Here is a 16942-nt window from a genome sequence, read left to right on the forward strand (position 1 = left end):
TGTTGGTTCATACTTATCTATTATGTTCCTTGGTTCTTTTTCTTTTTCTGATTTGTTTTGACATAATATTTACAATTCCCAAAAGTTTTATCTTCTGCCTACTTAGTAAAACAAATAGACCTACCTTGGATTTTAATAAGAAAATCTTGTGAGTGTTGGTCTTGTATTTTGCAATATGGAGAGCGCTTTCATTTAGTTTGATTGATAAGACTAATGATGGGCTGAATGCAGTGCTAGAACAATGGAAAGATGCTTTCTAATAAAATTGTTTCAAGTTAAGTCAGACTAAGAGTACATGCATTGCAATTTTTGTGAAAATACTAGTAAAAATGGTTCTGTAATTAAAATTTGTGATTTAGGGGTACTCCATAGTTACCACATCTGGTACCTTGGATTGATTATCTATAATGAGGGAAAAGTTGATGATGGTGTATGTAGTATTAGAGCAGCATGTTTAAGTGGAGTGATGAATTTCCTGTGTCCTATACTTTTGGGTAGTGAATATTTTATTAGATGAAAAGAAAACGAGTATGAGGGGTGGGTGACGAGGGATCACCTAGATAAATCAAGAATCCCCCCCCCCCCCCCCCAAAAAAAAAAAAATCCAGTTCTAAAACTGACAAAAAAACCGAATCCAAAAGAGTTTTACAATCATCTGCAAATTCTGGAAGAATCATAACCCAATCAAAAATCCTTTTACCAATGATTGATACAAGATGGGCATGACATCTGTGTTGGTATGCAAAAATTGTTCTCTCTCTCTCTCTCCTTCCACAACTGCCAGTAGATTGCAAATGGCACACAAGTCGAAGATATCTTTGTCTTCATGCTTCCATTTAGGACTGGACAAAATGCAAAAATCTCATTGGAAAGAGAGTTTGATTTGAAAGAAATAAGGGATGCCATCTTCTCTATAGATAGATCTAAAGCCCTGGGCCCTGATAGTCTCACGATGGCTTTTTATCAAGATTGTTGGGAGATAATTAAGGCTGATATCCAAAGTGTTTTCTCGGAATTCTTCGAAAGAGGGGTGATGAATCCAGGTTTGTACTCTACCTTTATTGCCTTAATTCCAAAAAAGGAGGGAGCTTGCCACCCTGAAGAGTTTAGATCCATTAGTTTGGTAAATAGCCTCTATAAGGTCATTGCTAAGGTGTTATCTTGAAGAATTAAAGAGGTGCTTCCCACAATCATATCCTCTAATCAAGGTGCTTTTGTGAAGATTAAACAAATTGTAATAGCAAATGAGAGTGTAGAGGATTTTAAAAGAAGAGGGAAGAAAGGGCTGGTATGCAAATTGGATCTGGAAAAGGCTTATGATTTGGTTGTTTGGTCCTTATTGCTAGAAGTACTAGAGTTCGTGGGTTTTGGGCAGAGGTGGTGCAAGTGGATAAAAGGGTGTATTAGAACGTGCCACTATTCTATACTGGTGAATGGGAGGGTGACATATCATTTTCCAGCTACAAGGGGTATTAGGCAAGGGGGCCCCCTCTCCCCCTTCCTGTTTACCTTGATTGCTGAAGTGTTAGGGAGGCTTATTGAGAAAACAGATGCTAGAGGATTGGTAAATGGTTGGAGAGTTGGGAGGGACAGGGTTCCGATCACTCATTTACAATTTGCAGATGACACAATTCTGTTTTGTGGTGGGAAGGAAATTCGGTGGGTTAGTAATTTAAAGATGGTGATCAAGGTTTTTGAACAAGTGACTAACCTCAAAGTAAACTTTGATAAGAGTTGTGTGATTGACATCAATATGAGTGTCAGAGAGGTGGAAGAAAGGGCCCAAGTTTTGGGATGTGAGATTGTTCAATGGCCATTGAAATATCTGGGGTTTCCACTAGGGGATAACCCTACCAACAGGAGCTTTTGGAACCCGATGATTGATAGATTCACAAAAAGACTAGCCTCTTGAAAAGAAAAACTACTTTATCTTTGGGTGGTAGGATAACTCTCATAAAGTCAACCTTGGCAAACCTTCCAGTTTACTTTCTGTTTGTGTTTAGAATTCCTGAGGGAGTATGTAGGATTTTGGAGAAGTTAATGAGGGATTTCTTATGGGAGCCAGGGGAGGAGAAAAGGAACCAAAGAGTTAGGTGGGACTTGGTTACAAAAGCCAAAAGTGATGGTGGTCTGGGTGTGGGTAACTTAAAGAGGAAGAATGAAGCTCTTTTGGGGAAATGGTTGTGGAGATTGAATAAAGAAAGGGAGAACTTGTGAACTAAAATAATCCTAAGTATTCATGGGCAAGAGGCAGACGTCTGGGACACGGGGATCTCATCTAGGGCTACAAGGGCGTCTCCTTGGAAGTCTATTCATGCATCCTTCCTTCTTTTCTTCCTTTTATTAGGTATGACCTTTGTTCTGGTACGTCTGTGAGGTTCTAGGAACATATTTGGGTGGGAGACATTACTTTGAAAGAGCAGTTCCCCTCTTTGTTTTCCCTCTCAAGGTTTAAAAATGAGCCTGTAGCTACCTTTCTTACTTTGTCTGATTCGGTAGTTAATTGGAATCTGGGTTTTAGAAGGGCTCTCAGAGATTCTGAATTGGCTTCCATCTCTAACTTGCTTAAGATTCTGGAGGAGGTAGTTATTGACCCCTCTAGAGTGGACAGTAGGATGTGGTCTCTTGTTTCGTCGGGTATTTTTTCTTGCTCTTCTTTTTTCAAAGAATTAACATAGTCCAATCCGATCCTAGGTTCTCCTTTCCCAGTCTCAAAAGTTTGGGGTAGACCAATCCCTCCCAGAGTAGGTGCCTTTTGCTAGGAAGCTATCCTAGAAAAGTGTTACACTTGTGACTTACTTCAAAAGAAAAGGCCTAATTGGTGTTTATCCCCGCACTGGTGCATTTTATGTAAGAAGAATGGTGAGAGCTGTTATCACCTTTTAGTTTCTCGCCCCTTTGTAGCAGAAATCTGGTGTTGGTTTTTCTCTCTTTTTGGTTGCAGATGGACCCCCCCTCCAAGTGTGCAGAGCTTATTTAGTACTACATCAGTGAGGGGTTTAAAAAAGAGTGGTAAACTCCTATGGAGATGTGCTAGAGAAGCTGTTTTCTGGAGTGTGTGGGAGGAAAGAAATCAAAGAACTTTTCATGAGAAAGAAAGAAGTAGGGAAGCTATCATTGAATTAATATATGTTAGGGTGGGTCATTGGGTCAAGTCTATGAAGATATTTGAAGGTTGCTCAGCAGGAGACATCATTCGAAAGTGGGAAGAAGTGGCTTGGTCTGCTCCCTTGACTTCTTCTCCCAATCCAGCTTGGACTCCACCAGCTTCGGGATACATTAAATTGAACTTTGATGGTAGCAATGAAGGAAATCCAGGTCCTTCAGGTATAGGTGGAGTGTTCCAGAATGAAGAAGGTCGAATTATTGCCATGTTCTCAGCACCTATAGGCTGGAGGGATTCATTGAGAGCTGAAATTTTGGCAGCTTTGGAAGGGATCAAAAGAGCCAAGCAGTTGAAAATCAGAAACCTGTTGGTGGAAGGAGATTCAAGGCTGACAGTTAACTGGTTGCAGGAGGAAGATTCTAGCATGTGGAAGTTCTCAAATGAAAAAAAGAAAATCAACCAGATTACTCGAAACATGCAAATTCAGGTTCAGTGGGCCAAGAGGTGTGCCAATTCTCTGGCAGATTTTTTGGCTAAACAACGGGTGGGAAGAGAAAATCTTTTTTGGGCTGTATTGTAATATGATCCTTATTGCTAGGGGGGGTAAGCGTTTTCACCCCTCCCTTATACTGTATCTTTCTTTAATCTATTTCAATAAAAGTTACTGTTATTGATAAAAAAAAGCAAAAATCTCTTTTGGTGACCTTGGAAACCACATCTCTATTTTGAACAGGGAGAAAATAATCCCAATAATCTTCACATATCAGCTGGCAAAACATAGATGCAGAACATCTTCATCCGGTGTGTCTTATAACCAGATCGTACAAATAAAACTGAAAGGAAATTTTAATCCGATGGCTATAAAACAAGCAATGTTATATGTTACTCAGTGCTAAGAAATAATATGTTTAGAAAAATAGTGTAGTTGAGGAGGATGAGTGGAGAAAATAAGACAGAACTAGAAATGACTTCATTAAAGAGAATCAAGGAGTAGCCCCAATTAGTGGCAGGATTAAAGACAGTTTCTGGTTACACTCATGACTCCCTGTAAGATTGTCATGTGCATGGACAACCAATGACTGGCAGTAAGGAGTGACTTGGTGCAAGTAGAAGATTCTAAAAGAGCGTAGGAATATCAAGAAAGCATGGAATTGGGATTTTTATTTTTAACTCACTTGCCCTGTTTTTATTATTAGGAACACTTCATCATCCTTAAACCACACATGGTGGACATGCAAGGCATCTATGTATCCAAAAAAAGCTACAATCTAATTTACTGTTGCTGTACTTTTCTATTAACATCTGTTGGTGTCCTAGCAACTAGCAAGAAGCTTTGTACTAAAACTTACAAAAAAAGCTTCATACAATATCACTAGGATTATGTAGAGATTTTTTTTTTTTGGGAGTTATTATAGCTTTAGAGTTGATGAACAAGAATAGAGAATAGAGAAGAAGATGAAAAGGATAATAGGAAACATGGATAGGTCATGTCTGACCATCCATGCACTTATTTTTTTAGATCAACTATATTGGAAGAATATGTACTTCTATCCTTTTACGATATAGCAATGACTTGGCATGTATAAATAACCATTATTACCCATTATGCCCTAATATGGACTTGTTTGGGCTTGCCTTGAGGGGCGTGGCACAAAGGCGGCTCTTAGATTCAGGAATGTAATATGTTTTACATCACATTAGCTACTCGAAGTAATGCAATTGAGGAAAAAAAGAGATTGTGGGTTTTACATGCTTGAAAATGGTTTATATGTTTGATTTTATTTTAGATTTTCATTTGAATACACTTTAAATGTTATGTTTATGTATTTTAATTTTAGATAATAGGTTTTTAAAACATTTATTTTAAAATTTAATTTTATATTTTTTATTAATATTATGTTTAATATTTTTTTTTTGATTTTTTGATTTTTTTGAATTTTCTGACATATTTTTTTTGAATTTTTAGCATTTGTTTTGTATTTTTGCGCCTTGCTTCAAACAGGCATGCACCTCGCCTTGTGTCTTGGGCACAAATTGGCCCCTGTGCCTTTTTTGCACCTTGCGCTTTTAAAACACTAGTAAGAGTATCCACTAATTGCAATTGGGTAGTAATATAGGCTATACAAATCTGTCCACTTAGATGCTTCACTTCAATAAAATGATGACCTACCTCAATATGTTTATTATGATCAATCTGTACCAGGTTATGAGCCATAGTGATAGCTGCCTTGTTTTCTTTTTGATCAGTAACAGAAACTTTTCATTAGTAAAATTTACAAAAATATGCAATAGAGGAAAACCCAAGTAAACAAAAACCCAATACTGAAGCCATCAAAGGAAAAACCCAATGGATGATAGCCTTGCTTTCTCCCCCAAAAGGAAAATTTTCATTTCAGCCCAGAGAACTGTACTAGGTTATGAGCCATAGTGATATCTGTCTTGTTTTCTTTTTGATCAGTAACAGAAACTTTTCATTAGTAAAATTTACAAAAATATACAATAGAGGAAAACCCCAGAAAACAAAAACCCAATGCAGGAAAGCCATCAAAGGAAAAACCCAATGGATGATAGCCCTGCTATCTCCCCCAAAAGGAAAAAATTCATTTCAGCCCAGAGAACGTGATTTCTATTTACTACTTGCTTAGCCAAAGAATAATCCATGCCATTTGCCACCCTACTTACCAATTGAACCTTATTTTGAATATTACTGGTCAAGCATTAGAATTTCTTCATAAGATTTCTATATATCCAATTCACTTTTTCCTCATTTATTAACCAGCTTATTATCAGTTTTGATATCCTCAATGATAGTACAAACTCAGGTCAATCAGTAACAAAGCCTAGCTCTGCAAGTAGTGTCTTAAGCCATAGATCTGAGTTCAGCCTCTGCACTAGATCTTGCCTCTCCAGGTTGTTTCTTATTGAGTCATGTGGCCAAGTTTTTTCTTTTTTAATTTCTTTTTACGTGACGAAGTTGCCACACATAAATGCAGAATAACTTGAAGTAGGTATCTTGTCAGTAACCAATTTGTCTCAATCAATATCATTATATACTTCAATGCTGAGATGTCCATGATTAGAAAACATTATACCCTTTCTAGTCTAGTGATGAATGATGATTTTAGGCACCTTGGGCAGCTTGTATGGTCTTGGGGGCATGCATTTGCAGACTACACTCGTGGCATAGGTAATATTGGGTCTCAAGAGAGATGTGGGAGATTGGCGTGGGGTAAGAACATACAAAAGGAAAAAGTGTAGAACTTTTCCCTTAGAAGAAAGCAGGGGGGGGTTGAAAGCTAATTTAGGGGAGGATAGTGAAGATGAACCGATGCCGGATGAGATCCATGAGGTAGTTAGAAAAATTTCGGGGCTGGTTTTCTTGGGTAAAGGGGGGTAAAGGAAGCATTCAGGTCTGTGGAGGAAAGGGAAAGCGTTTGCTGATAAGATGAACCTATTGCTCCAGTGGTTGACTGCAAATCGGGTAACTCACTCATTCAAGAGAGGAAAGCGTTTGCTGGAGGTTGTGGGGATGTTATCAAGAAGCCTGAAGAAGATTTTGAGAGGTGGTGGGTTCAGATAGGGGTCAGAAGTCGGTGGGGAGGTTGGAAGAAGCCATGGGAGCTCTAAATACAGTTAGAAGATTTAGAACTCAAAAGAATAGAAAAAGTCAACAGCAGATCCTGATTTCTAAGGTTTTTGCACAGATAAAAGGAGGTTTGTTTGGCATAGGGCCTAACAAGCTCGTCAAAATCCTAAAAGATCAGTCAGAAAATGAATAGAAGACTGCTCTCAAAAAACTGATAAGAAAAGTTATTGATCGGGACTCCTTTGTGTGGTTGGGTACATGGTGTGGGTTTGTTGTTCTTGCAAGTGTCAGTTTTGGTTTTAGGGTCAAGGTTTTGTTTTTGTTTGTTCTTGTTTTTCATTTTCTGGTTTTGTAAGGGTTTTGTTGTAGTTGGGTTGGTCCTATTTGTTTGGGCCTTTGTCAACTTCACTTGCGTTCTTCTTTGGAGTGTTGTTTCCTCTCGGGTGATTGCTTATCACCTTTCTTGTATCTTCTTTTCTGTTTATTAAAATTTTTCCTTTATCTTCAAAAGGAAGTATTTCTTAGGTATTGAAGTAGCTCGCTCGAAGTGGGGAATCTCCTTGTCACAATGCAAGTATGTCTTAGATTTGTTGGATGAGATGGGTCTTCAAGGGGCCAAACCAGTTGAGACCTCTATGGATCCTAATGTGAAAATGGCTAATAGTTAGGGGGAGCCATTCAGTGATCCTGGAAGGTATCAAAGATTAGTTGGCAATGTGATTTATCTTACCATCACCCGTTCGAATATCTCCTTCAGTGTAGGGGTTTTGAGTCAGTGCATGCAGAATCCTACAGTCATTCAATGGGAAGGTATTGTAATAGTGTTGAGATATTTGAAAGGTTCTCCAGCCCAGGGGTTACTATACAAGAAAGGGGGAGATTTAACCATAGAGGGATATTCCAATGCAGATTGGGTAGGTTCCTTAATGGATAGGGTCCATAGGGGGCCTACTACAAAGTACTATACCTTTTTGTGTGGTAATCTCATTACTTGGAAAAGTAAGAAGCAAAGTGTAGTTGCTAGGAGTAGTGTTGAGGTTGAGTATGGAGCAGTGGCCCACACCACTTGCGAGTTGATATGGATGAAATATCTACTTCAATAGATAGGTATTCCTATAGGGAAGCCTATGAAGTTGTTTTTTGATAACCAGGCTACTACTCACATTGCTTCCAATCCGGTCTTCCATAAGAGGACCAAGCATATAGAAGTTGATTGTCATTTTGTAAGGGAAAAGGTGGTAAATGGTGATATTATTACTCCTTATATCAACTCAGAAAATTAGCTGGCAGATTTGTTTACCAAGAGCTTGTGCCGTACTAGGATGGATAATATTTGTAACAAGCTGGATCTCTATGATATATATGCTCCAGCTTGAGGGGGAGTGTTGAAATGTATGCCTGTAAGGGGCATTTTAGTCACTTGACATGGCATTGTATTTTCCCTTGTTAAGAATCACTTGATAGGGCATTTTTGTACTTTTGCATATTTTAAAGAAGTGAATAACAGTGCAGGTCGACAAGGAGAAGAGAATGGTTCTTATCTTCTTCCTTTAGACCCTTTTTCTTTCTCATTTCACTTTCTTCTTGTTCTCTACTGTACAAGACAGCTTTCTCTACCTTTTTCCCTTCTTTTTCTCCTTGTTTCTCCCTTTATTCTCAGGTTGTAACACTCTCCATTTGAGATGCCTTTTGGTGAAGCGTCTCTAATTCTTCTTTGGGAATACTGGAATAGTAACCAGCCTCTTAGAACTCCCAATAGATGTTTCATGGGATACACCTTGAAATGAGATGAGGATGATGGCAAACTAGATGAAGACTGAGAAGAGGAATATGTTGTAGACTTGTTGGCAGAATAATTCTTTCCCTTTTTGTTGAATCCAGGAGGATGGTCATGTAATTTCCAATAGTGATCCCTGTCATGTCAATCCTTACCACTGTAGGTACATTCCGTCTTCTCCTTATCAGTTTTGGATCCCTTATCCTGTCAATCCTTCTAGTGGAACTGTAGCCAAAGCAGATTTCTCAAAAGTAGGAGTCTCATAATGTTCCATTGTGATTCCCCTACTCTTCTCACTTTGAACTTGAGCATAGACTTGGTTCAAGGTGGGGAGTTCCTCTCTACTTAAGATCTGTATTCTCACCATCTCAAATTTTGATTTGAATCAGCCAGGAACTCGAAGATATAACTTCTTTCCACTTTGCTTTTATATGTAGCAAAATCAGCCTTACACATAGGTGTATAGGAACCATAGTAATCTAGTTCCTTCCACATTCGTCTCAATGATGCAAACTAATTAGCCAAGGTCCTCTCCCCCTGGTGATGGTGAGTGGTTTTCTGGCTAAGCTAATAAATCCTGGTATAGTTTTTTTACCCGAAAATAGGTTTCTAAAAACTGCATGCTTAATCTCCAAGTCCATTTTAAGAAAAAGAAACAACTAAAGATATCAGGTTGCATTGAATCCAGCAATAGGGACATATTCATAAGATTCTCCAACTCCAACATATAATGGACAGGATCTTCATCTGGTTCCTTGGACTTTCCATTATGATAACCAAACTTTCCCTTCCAATGAACATCCTGATAGATTGTGACCACTGCAGATGGTTGGCACTTGAAATTACTTCAGATGATTTGCTAGATATGAACATCCTGATAAATTGCAGTATCCTAATAGATTGCAGTGAAGTATTGTTCTCCATTTGATCTCAATATCCTGACCTGGATTGGGGGGTTGGGAACCGAGAGCTGTTGGACTCCTTGGAAAGGAAATTTGAGGTTCAGGAAGTCAAAAATGCAGCTTTCTCAATGGCGAGATCAAAAGCCCCAGGACCTGATGGTTTTACGATGGCTTTCTATCAAGATTGTTGGGAAATAATTGGGGTGACTTGATGGAGGTGTTTGATGAGTTCCATGAGAGGGGCAAATTTAACTCAGGTGCAAATGCAACCTTCATCACTTTGATTCCAAAGAAAGTGGATGCAATTCAACCGAAGGATTTTAGGGCCATAAGTCTGATAGGTAGCATGTACAAAATCATTTCCAAGGTTTTAGCTCTAAGAATAGAATATGTTCTTCCCTCGATGATTTCTCCAAATCAAGGGGCTTTTGTGTTTGGAAGACAAATAATTGATCAAATCCTTATTGTCAATGAATGTGTAGAGGTTAGAAGAAGGAAAAAACAAAAGGGACTGGTGTGCAAACTAGATTTAGAGAAAGCCTATGACATGGTGGATTGCGAGTTTTTGTTGGAGATTCTTAAGCGTAGGGGTTTCGGAGAGAGATGGTGTAAATGGGTGAAGGGTTGCATTACTTCATGTCATTTTTCAATTCTGGTAAATGAAGCAGCAAGAGATTTTTTTCCTGCCAAAAGGGGCCTAAGACAAGGAGATCCTCTATCTCCCTTCTTATTTACTCTGGTAACTGATGTGTTGAGTGAGTTGATCATAAGGGAAGATGCCAACAATATGATTAGAGGCTGGAGAGTTGGAAGGGATGAAGTGGTGGTTACACATTTACAATTTGCAGATGACATTATTATGTTTTGTGAAGGGAAAACTAAAGAACTCATGAACCTAAAAAGGATAGTCCATAAATTTGAGAGGATCTCTAACCTAAAGATCATTTGGGGCAAGAGTTGTGTGGCAGGAGTAAATTTAGGGAGTGAAGAGGTGATTCGATAAGCTGGAATATTGGGGTGTGAGATAGGAGATTGGCCATTACAGTATCTAGGACTACCTTTGGGAGGAAATCCTAATATGGATAGTTTTTGGTACCCAGTGATTGAGAGATTTACAAAGAGACTTGCGAATTGGAAGAGAAATTACATTTCTTTGGGAGATAGGATAACCCTGATAAAGTTGACGTTGGCTAACTTACCGGTGTATTTCCTATCTACCTTTAGGATACCGGTGAAAGTAGCAAACCAGCTAGAGAAGATTATGAGGGGCTTCCTTTGGGAACCAGGAGACACCAAAAGAGACCACCTAGTGAAGTGGGAGGTGGTTTCTCGAAGTAGAGATGAAGGGGGACTAGGAATAGGAAATCTTAGGCTAAGAAATACAACATTATTGGGGAAATGGTTGTGGAGATTGCCTTTGGAACATGACAGACTTTGGCATAAAGTAATTATTAGCATTCATGGATTGGCCGACAATGGTTGGGATGCAGGAGTCGGCCCAGGGATTTCCCAGTGCTCTCCCTGGAAAGCTATTCATGGTATTTTACCTTCATTCCTTATGTCAAATTTGATGCTTGTGCAGGAAATAAGGTCTTATTTCGGGAAGATGCTTGGGTTGGAGACACTTCCCTTAATGAAAGGTTCCCTTTTATTTATTCACTCTCTGAAAATAAAAGAAAAGTGATCTCTTCAGTCTTTACTGATAACTCTTGGGACTTGGGTTTGAGGAGAGGTCTAAGGGAGTCGGAAATGACAATGATGGATGAATTAATTAAACTTCTAGGGTCAACTTACCTGGATCAATCTTGTGTGGACAATCTCTTTGGAAACCTTCCCCTTCTGGTGTGTTCACTTGCTCTTCCTTTTTTGATATCCTCATTCAATCATCAAACCCTGAACGGAGCTTTCCTTCAAAGGATATTTGGTGTCAGCTTGTACCCCTAAAAGTTCTAGCTTTTTGTTGGGAGGTGGTTATCCAAAAAATCAATACTCTAGATTTGTTGCAAAGAAAAAGGCCAAATGTTTGTCTATCACCCCATGTTTGTAGCCTCTGCTTGGGATCTGGCTTGTATGCTTTATTTGGACTTGGTTCTCTTCTATCTTTGGTTGTAGGTGGACACCTCCCCCAGATGTGGCAAGCCTTTTTGACCCAAGCTTTTTCAGGCAACCAAAGAGGTGTGGAAGATTAATGTGGAGAGCCACAAGAGTAGCTATCTTATGGTCAGTTTGGGAAGAAAAGAATAATAGAATCTTTAAAGGCGTGGAGAAGTGCGAGGCAATTGTAGAAAGGATAATTATTATGACTATTCATTGGTTGAAAATTTTGGATTTGTTTTAAGACTTCTCAGCTGAGGACATTTACAGGAATTGGGAAGTGGTGGCTTCTACAACTTCCATGAAACCTATTGTGCAGGAATTGTGGTCCCCACCAACACATTAAAGAGTGAAATTGAATTTTGATGGGAGTTCAAGAGGTAACCCGGGCCCTTCAGGTATAGGAGTTTTCAGAGACGAAAATGGCAGAATTGTGGCTTTGTTTTCAAGACCAATAGGAGTGGGGGGCTCATTGAGAGCGGAGGTGATGGCCTTGCTTCAAGGTGTAAGATATGCAAAACAGTTGGGGTTACACCAAATTGAGATTGAGGGAGACTCTAAATTGTTGATTGAGTGGCTGCAATATGGTAAGTTGGGAGCCTGGATTTATAGACAGCCCATAAGGGAAATCCACAATACAACAAGGGAGATCGGTGCATGCTTCAAATGGACAAGGAGATCAGCTAAGGGTTTAGCTGACACGTTGGCTAAACAAGGGACTGTGAGGGAGAGTATGTTCTGGGCAGTTTTGTAAAAAAGATAACTGGGTTTCAACACCTACTTAGGGGTTGACAGCTGTACTTAAATCTGGAAAGTTATTTTAAAGTTATTTATTGAAGTTACCGTTTCCAATAAAAAAAAAATCCTGTAATCTCATACCGAAATAGTTCGTAGTCTAAAATATAGGGTTTAGCAAATCCAGAACTGATTTTCTGTTATTTTTACCCCAGTAAATACAAAAATATATAAGCTTTCATCATCTGATCATGAAACTTAATGTAAATCTTTCAAAAATCACGTTCTGATGAATGGTAAACTATTCTTGATCTGTAGTTTACATGCCTGTACGACTGCTGATGTGAGCAGGTCACTGGTGGCGAAGAATCCTTTCTATAATCAGGACAGTATCATACGAACTAGGATTATGTAGAGATTATTTTTAGCAGCTATTATTGCCTTAGAGTTGAAGAACAATAAGAGTAGAGAAGAGAGAAAAAGGAGAACAGGAAATGTAGGTAGGTCAATAGAATGTCAAGCTATCCTCTCACTTATTTTATTAGATGAAATATATTGGAGGCGTACACCCTTCTACCACTTTTACCATATGGTGATAACTGGGCATGTATAAATACACATAAATTACCTATTGTTCCTTTACATACACCTCAGCATACTCAATTTTTTTTGTTCATATTCAATAAATTTACCAATACCTATCAAAAATAAATGTTAAGATCTGTTTCTTACTAGCTAATTGTATAGGTGTCAAGGCCCTACAAGCAAGCAGAGTTTGACATCATATTTGGAGAAGGTGTAAATAAACTGGTCAGTTTCGTTATCAAGAAATATTAATATTTTTTTTTTCTGTCTGCAACTTCAAACCATACTATATCTGGTCTGATTGATTTGGATTGCAGGGTTGCATATTGGATTGTGCTGAAATGATGGATGTTGTGGTAAAGAAGGGTTCCTGGTACAGCTATGGGGAACATAGGTTTGTCTTATAAGCTAACCAATCATCTATTACAGCATTACATTCTACAAGGGTGAAAGGTTTCTCTTACTTGATATGCATGTTTGCTCCTTGATGTTAACCATTCAATATATCCTCTTTTAAATATCAGTCCAATCAATACTGCTCACTTAAAAATTTAAAATAGGTATCAGTGCAACCAACGTTTTCAATATGGACATGTTATATCAGTATCCTGGACACTTGATATGATATGCAAAACAGGTGGAATCGAGATGGTGCCAGTTATTCCACTTGTGCCACAAAATATCAGTTGTATTGGCCTTGTATAAGTTTGTATTGGCTGGAACAAACCAATATGGGCCGATACAAACCATTTGTTTTTCTTTTTTTTTTTTTGTGAAATTCAAATCATGCCTCATTAATTGTGCCATTAGTTGTGTTTTACTCATTTCCAGTCTATTTATTATCGCCATTAGCCCCATTAATTATGGTCTTCTTACATGTCAAATTTCAAATTAGACCCCTTAATTACCACCATTAACACCCATTAATTATAGATTTTCAAGTCTTGCCATTTATTTCTCCTTATTAAATACAGAATAAAAATTTCAACTTTCAGTTAGTAAGATTTGAACCTAGGTCACCTGAATCAGAAGTATGATCATACACTAGTCCATCTTCCCATGTCATGCTAATGAGTAAAATAACATAGTTTCATTTGACTTGGGGGCACATGTGATCTAAATAGTAATATTTTATATGAATATATCAAGTAATTATTTTTATTTTTGGAAAATTTATAGAAATAAAAATACTAATAATAGAATAATTATTTTAGTAATTAAAATTTATGAATTCGCATATGATATGTATCATAGAAATTCTAATAGATCTGATATTTTTTAATTAAGATTATATATTTTTATAAATTATTAACTGATATTTTAGTTTACATTAAATAAGAACATATTTATTATCTGGAAAAATAAAAATATTATTTAGAAAACATTTGAGAATTTAAGATTAAGTTTACTTTTTTATTAATATAAAAATTAATAAAATAGAAAACAATTGATTTAGTAATTAAATGTAATAGTTGCACATGATTTATGTTTTGGATCTTCCACATTCTTATGAATTTAATATACGTCTTAAGTTAATTATATATTTTTGTAATTTTCTTAATTGATAATTGAACTTAAATAATGGCTTCAGGCATGTAATAATTTGTAAGAATCAATGCAATATGTGTCTTGGACTCTTGATTGATGCATTATTAATGAAGATGTATGATATATCCATATATTGGTATATTGAATTATTGATTGTTATGTATTTCTTCATATGTACAACTAAAGTATGCATTTCTTACGTAGATCTTATTCATGGTTATTTCAACCTTAAATTTAATGTTATTAATGTAGTTGTGGGATTTGTACGAGTTTCCCTAATGTATCCAAGTGCATCCTTCAATAACACTTTGATGGTATTCCTTATATGGAAATAACATGTAATTTTATGCCTTATCTCTTAGGAATGCCTCTTTTGGTTTTTGATATGTGTTGTCCCTTTTGGAAGCACCATGTTGAAGTGCAAAAAACACCTAGGCAATGTTTTGTCAAGGTTTAGGCATTTGGGGCAATATTTTTATGCTTTACTGGGTAACCTGCATAATTTCAGCAAGATTTTTTCATGTTTAACCTACTAACAGTTTCCTCTCAAAATTATTCACAAAATCTGTAAAGAAACATCCAGATGTATGCACTGGATGGATCAAGCACAAAATTTCTAATTTGCAATACGATCTCTATAGTAACTTAAATTTTCTTGACCACTTGGAAGATGCTGAATACTGGGAATTTCTGTTATGTTTTTTCTGTATCACGGACCATTACTCTGTTTCTCACACACATGGAAATGATAGAAAGTAAAGACTTGCTTTTAGATGTTTCAATGCATGGTTTTATGATCTTGCTGGTTATTGGGTCTCATGTTTTTAAATATTTGAGCAGGTTGGGACAGGGTAGAGACAGAGCTCTACAATTCTTGAGAGAGACCCCTCTCATTAGCAATGAAATAGAGAAGGTGCAGATTTTATTTCTTTTAATTTAAGTAACATCTGAGCAGATTCAATTATATTGACAAAGGAGAGGTTAATCACTTAATTAGCCTACTGGATTTGATCTGCCACTAATCCAATTTTATCTGTAATCTGTATAAACAAATATGGAAAGATTGAGAGGTACTTACATCCCTATCCTTTTAAACCAAGATAAAGAAAAGATGGTCATTCTTGCATGGCCAGTTGAGACTTAAAGCTTCAAACTGAATTTAGCTGGGACTAAATTCAGTTTGAAGCATTACACAGCTGTGTCTTTCTTGCTTTTACTGTTTAGATCTGGATGTGGTCAAAACTTCAATCTTATTTAGATATAGCTCATGAATCTTAGATGGCTTTTGAGTTGCAACTGTCTTTCTACTGATTCCTGGTGTACTTGAGTTGCCCCTACAACAGGTGGCAAGTTATTGTGTATCAGAGAATACTTCCCTGTTTCCGCAGATCCAAGCCGCTCCCTTGTTTGAAAGTGTATACTTGTTGTCTTTACCATCTTATTCAGGGATAACATGAAAAAAAGATATCGTTGTGCAGGCAGTTCGGTCGATGATGACAGAAGGAAGCGGACTAGCAAGCCCCACATACATCAAGCAGTCGCTACCAAGTGAAGATGAAATGTTTCATGAAACATAATAAAACGGAAAAATCCAATAGTTCTCCAGATTTTCTTTTCAGGCAGGTCTCATTTGACTTGGGAGGACAGCACTGGTTGGAAACCTCAGTGCTGGTTGTGGTGATTTAAGCGTATCAAGTCTATTTGGGTGGGTTGGGCGATATTGTTGATGGATAGTTAGAAAATCCAATTTATTTATTGTAACTGGTATGTTAAACTAAATGATGTACAATTGAAGAAAAAGGTATTGTAAGTTAGAAATATGTCATTTATTTTTGCCTTGAATGTTTTGAATCTCTGCTATTTTGTAATTTTCTTTTTGCTAGTATTGCCTCTCGCCATTTGGGATTGGGATCCTTGTTGATAGTTGTGAAGCATGTAGTCTCAATAAAATCCACATTATGCAACAGAACTAGAGGAACAGGATATCTTGTGCAAGGTTCAAAGTATCGGGCGTATCGGCCAGTAGCTGCCCCTTTTTTTAGTTCCACATTTATTTTTTTTCTGATGGAGGCCCTGACCCGATACAACCCCTGTAGGGGTGTATTGGGAAAACAATTTTTTGAACCTTGATCTTGTACTGCACATGGCTTTAATATCATCATGTGAACAAGTAGCCATTAGAGTGATTCTTGGCAATCTACAGAGAACCAGCCTAGTCAACATGGGCTGGTTCTCAATAGATTGCCAAGATGGAATCAGTGGAACTGTGGAAGGCATTTTGGGAGTCGGTGAACCAAATTCTGTAGTAATAGAAGTGGCAGTTTCCATAAAGGGAGAGGAGTGGGCATCCATAAGTGTTTTAGAAGAAGATGGAGTAGATGTGTCCATAGTGGAAGTGGATGATGGAGTGAGAGGTTGATCTGATGATCATTTACCAAGGGGCCACCGTATGAAGGCACCCCTACGGTTAAAGGGTGTCAATGGACCAAGTTGGGATTGGACCCCATCCAATTCAAATCCCACTTGTACGGGGTGGATGGACCAGTCCAGAATCAAATGTCGAATGTTTATTTCGGATTGGAGTGGACATATCACATAATTCATATGTT

General features: G+C 37.6%; 1 protein-coding gene across 4 annotated transcripts in view; it reads left to right on the top strand.

The window, feature by feature from the left end:
* RECA1 (recA DNA recombination family protein) overlaps positions 1-16186 on the top strand; it is a 40202-nt gene extending 24016 nt beyond the window's left edge. For all 4 annotated transcript variants that reach the window (XM_010260367.3, XM_088892052.1, XM_088892053.1 and 1 more), the window contains 4 exons: positions 12948-13010; positions 13103-13179; positions 15174-15246; positions 15812-16186. In XM_010260367.3, coding sequence (XP_010258669.1) covers positions 12948-13010; positions 13103-13179; positions 15174-15246; positions 15812-15910 — 312 coding nt within the window. In that variant the 3' untranslated portion in view covers positions 15911-16186. The remainder of the gene's footprint in view (positions 1-12947; positions 13011-13102; positions 13180-15173; positions 15247-15811) is intronic.
* Positions 16187-16942: the final 756 nt, after the last annotated feature.

Source organism: Nelumbo nucifera, chromosome 7, assembly GCF_055504915.1.
Source record: "Nelumbo nucifera cultivar China Antique chromosome 7, China Antique-T2T, whole genome shotgun sequence".
Lineage (NCBI taxonomy): Eukaryota > Viridiplantae > Streptophyta > Magnoliopsida > Proteales > Nelumbonaceae > Nelumbo > Nelumbo nucifera.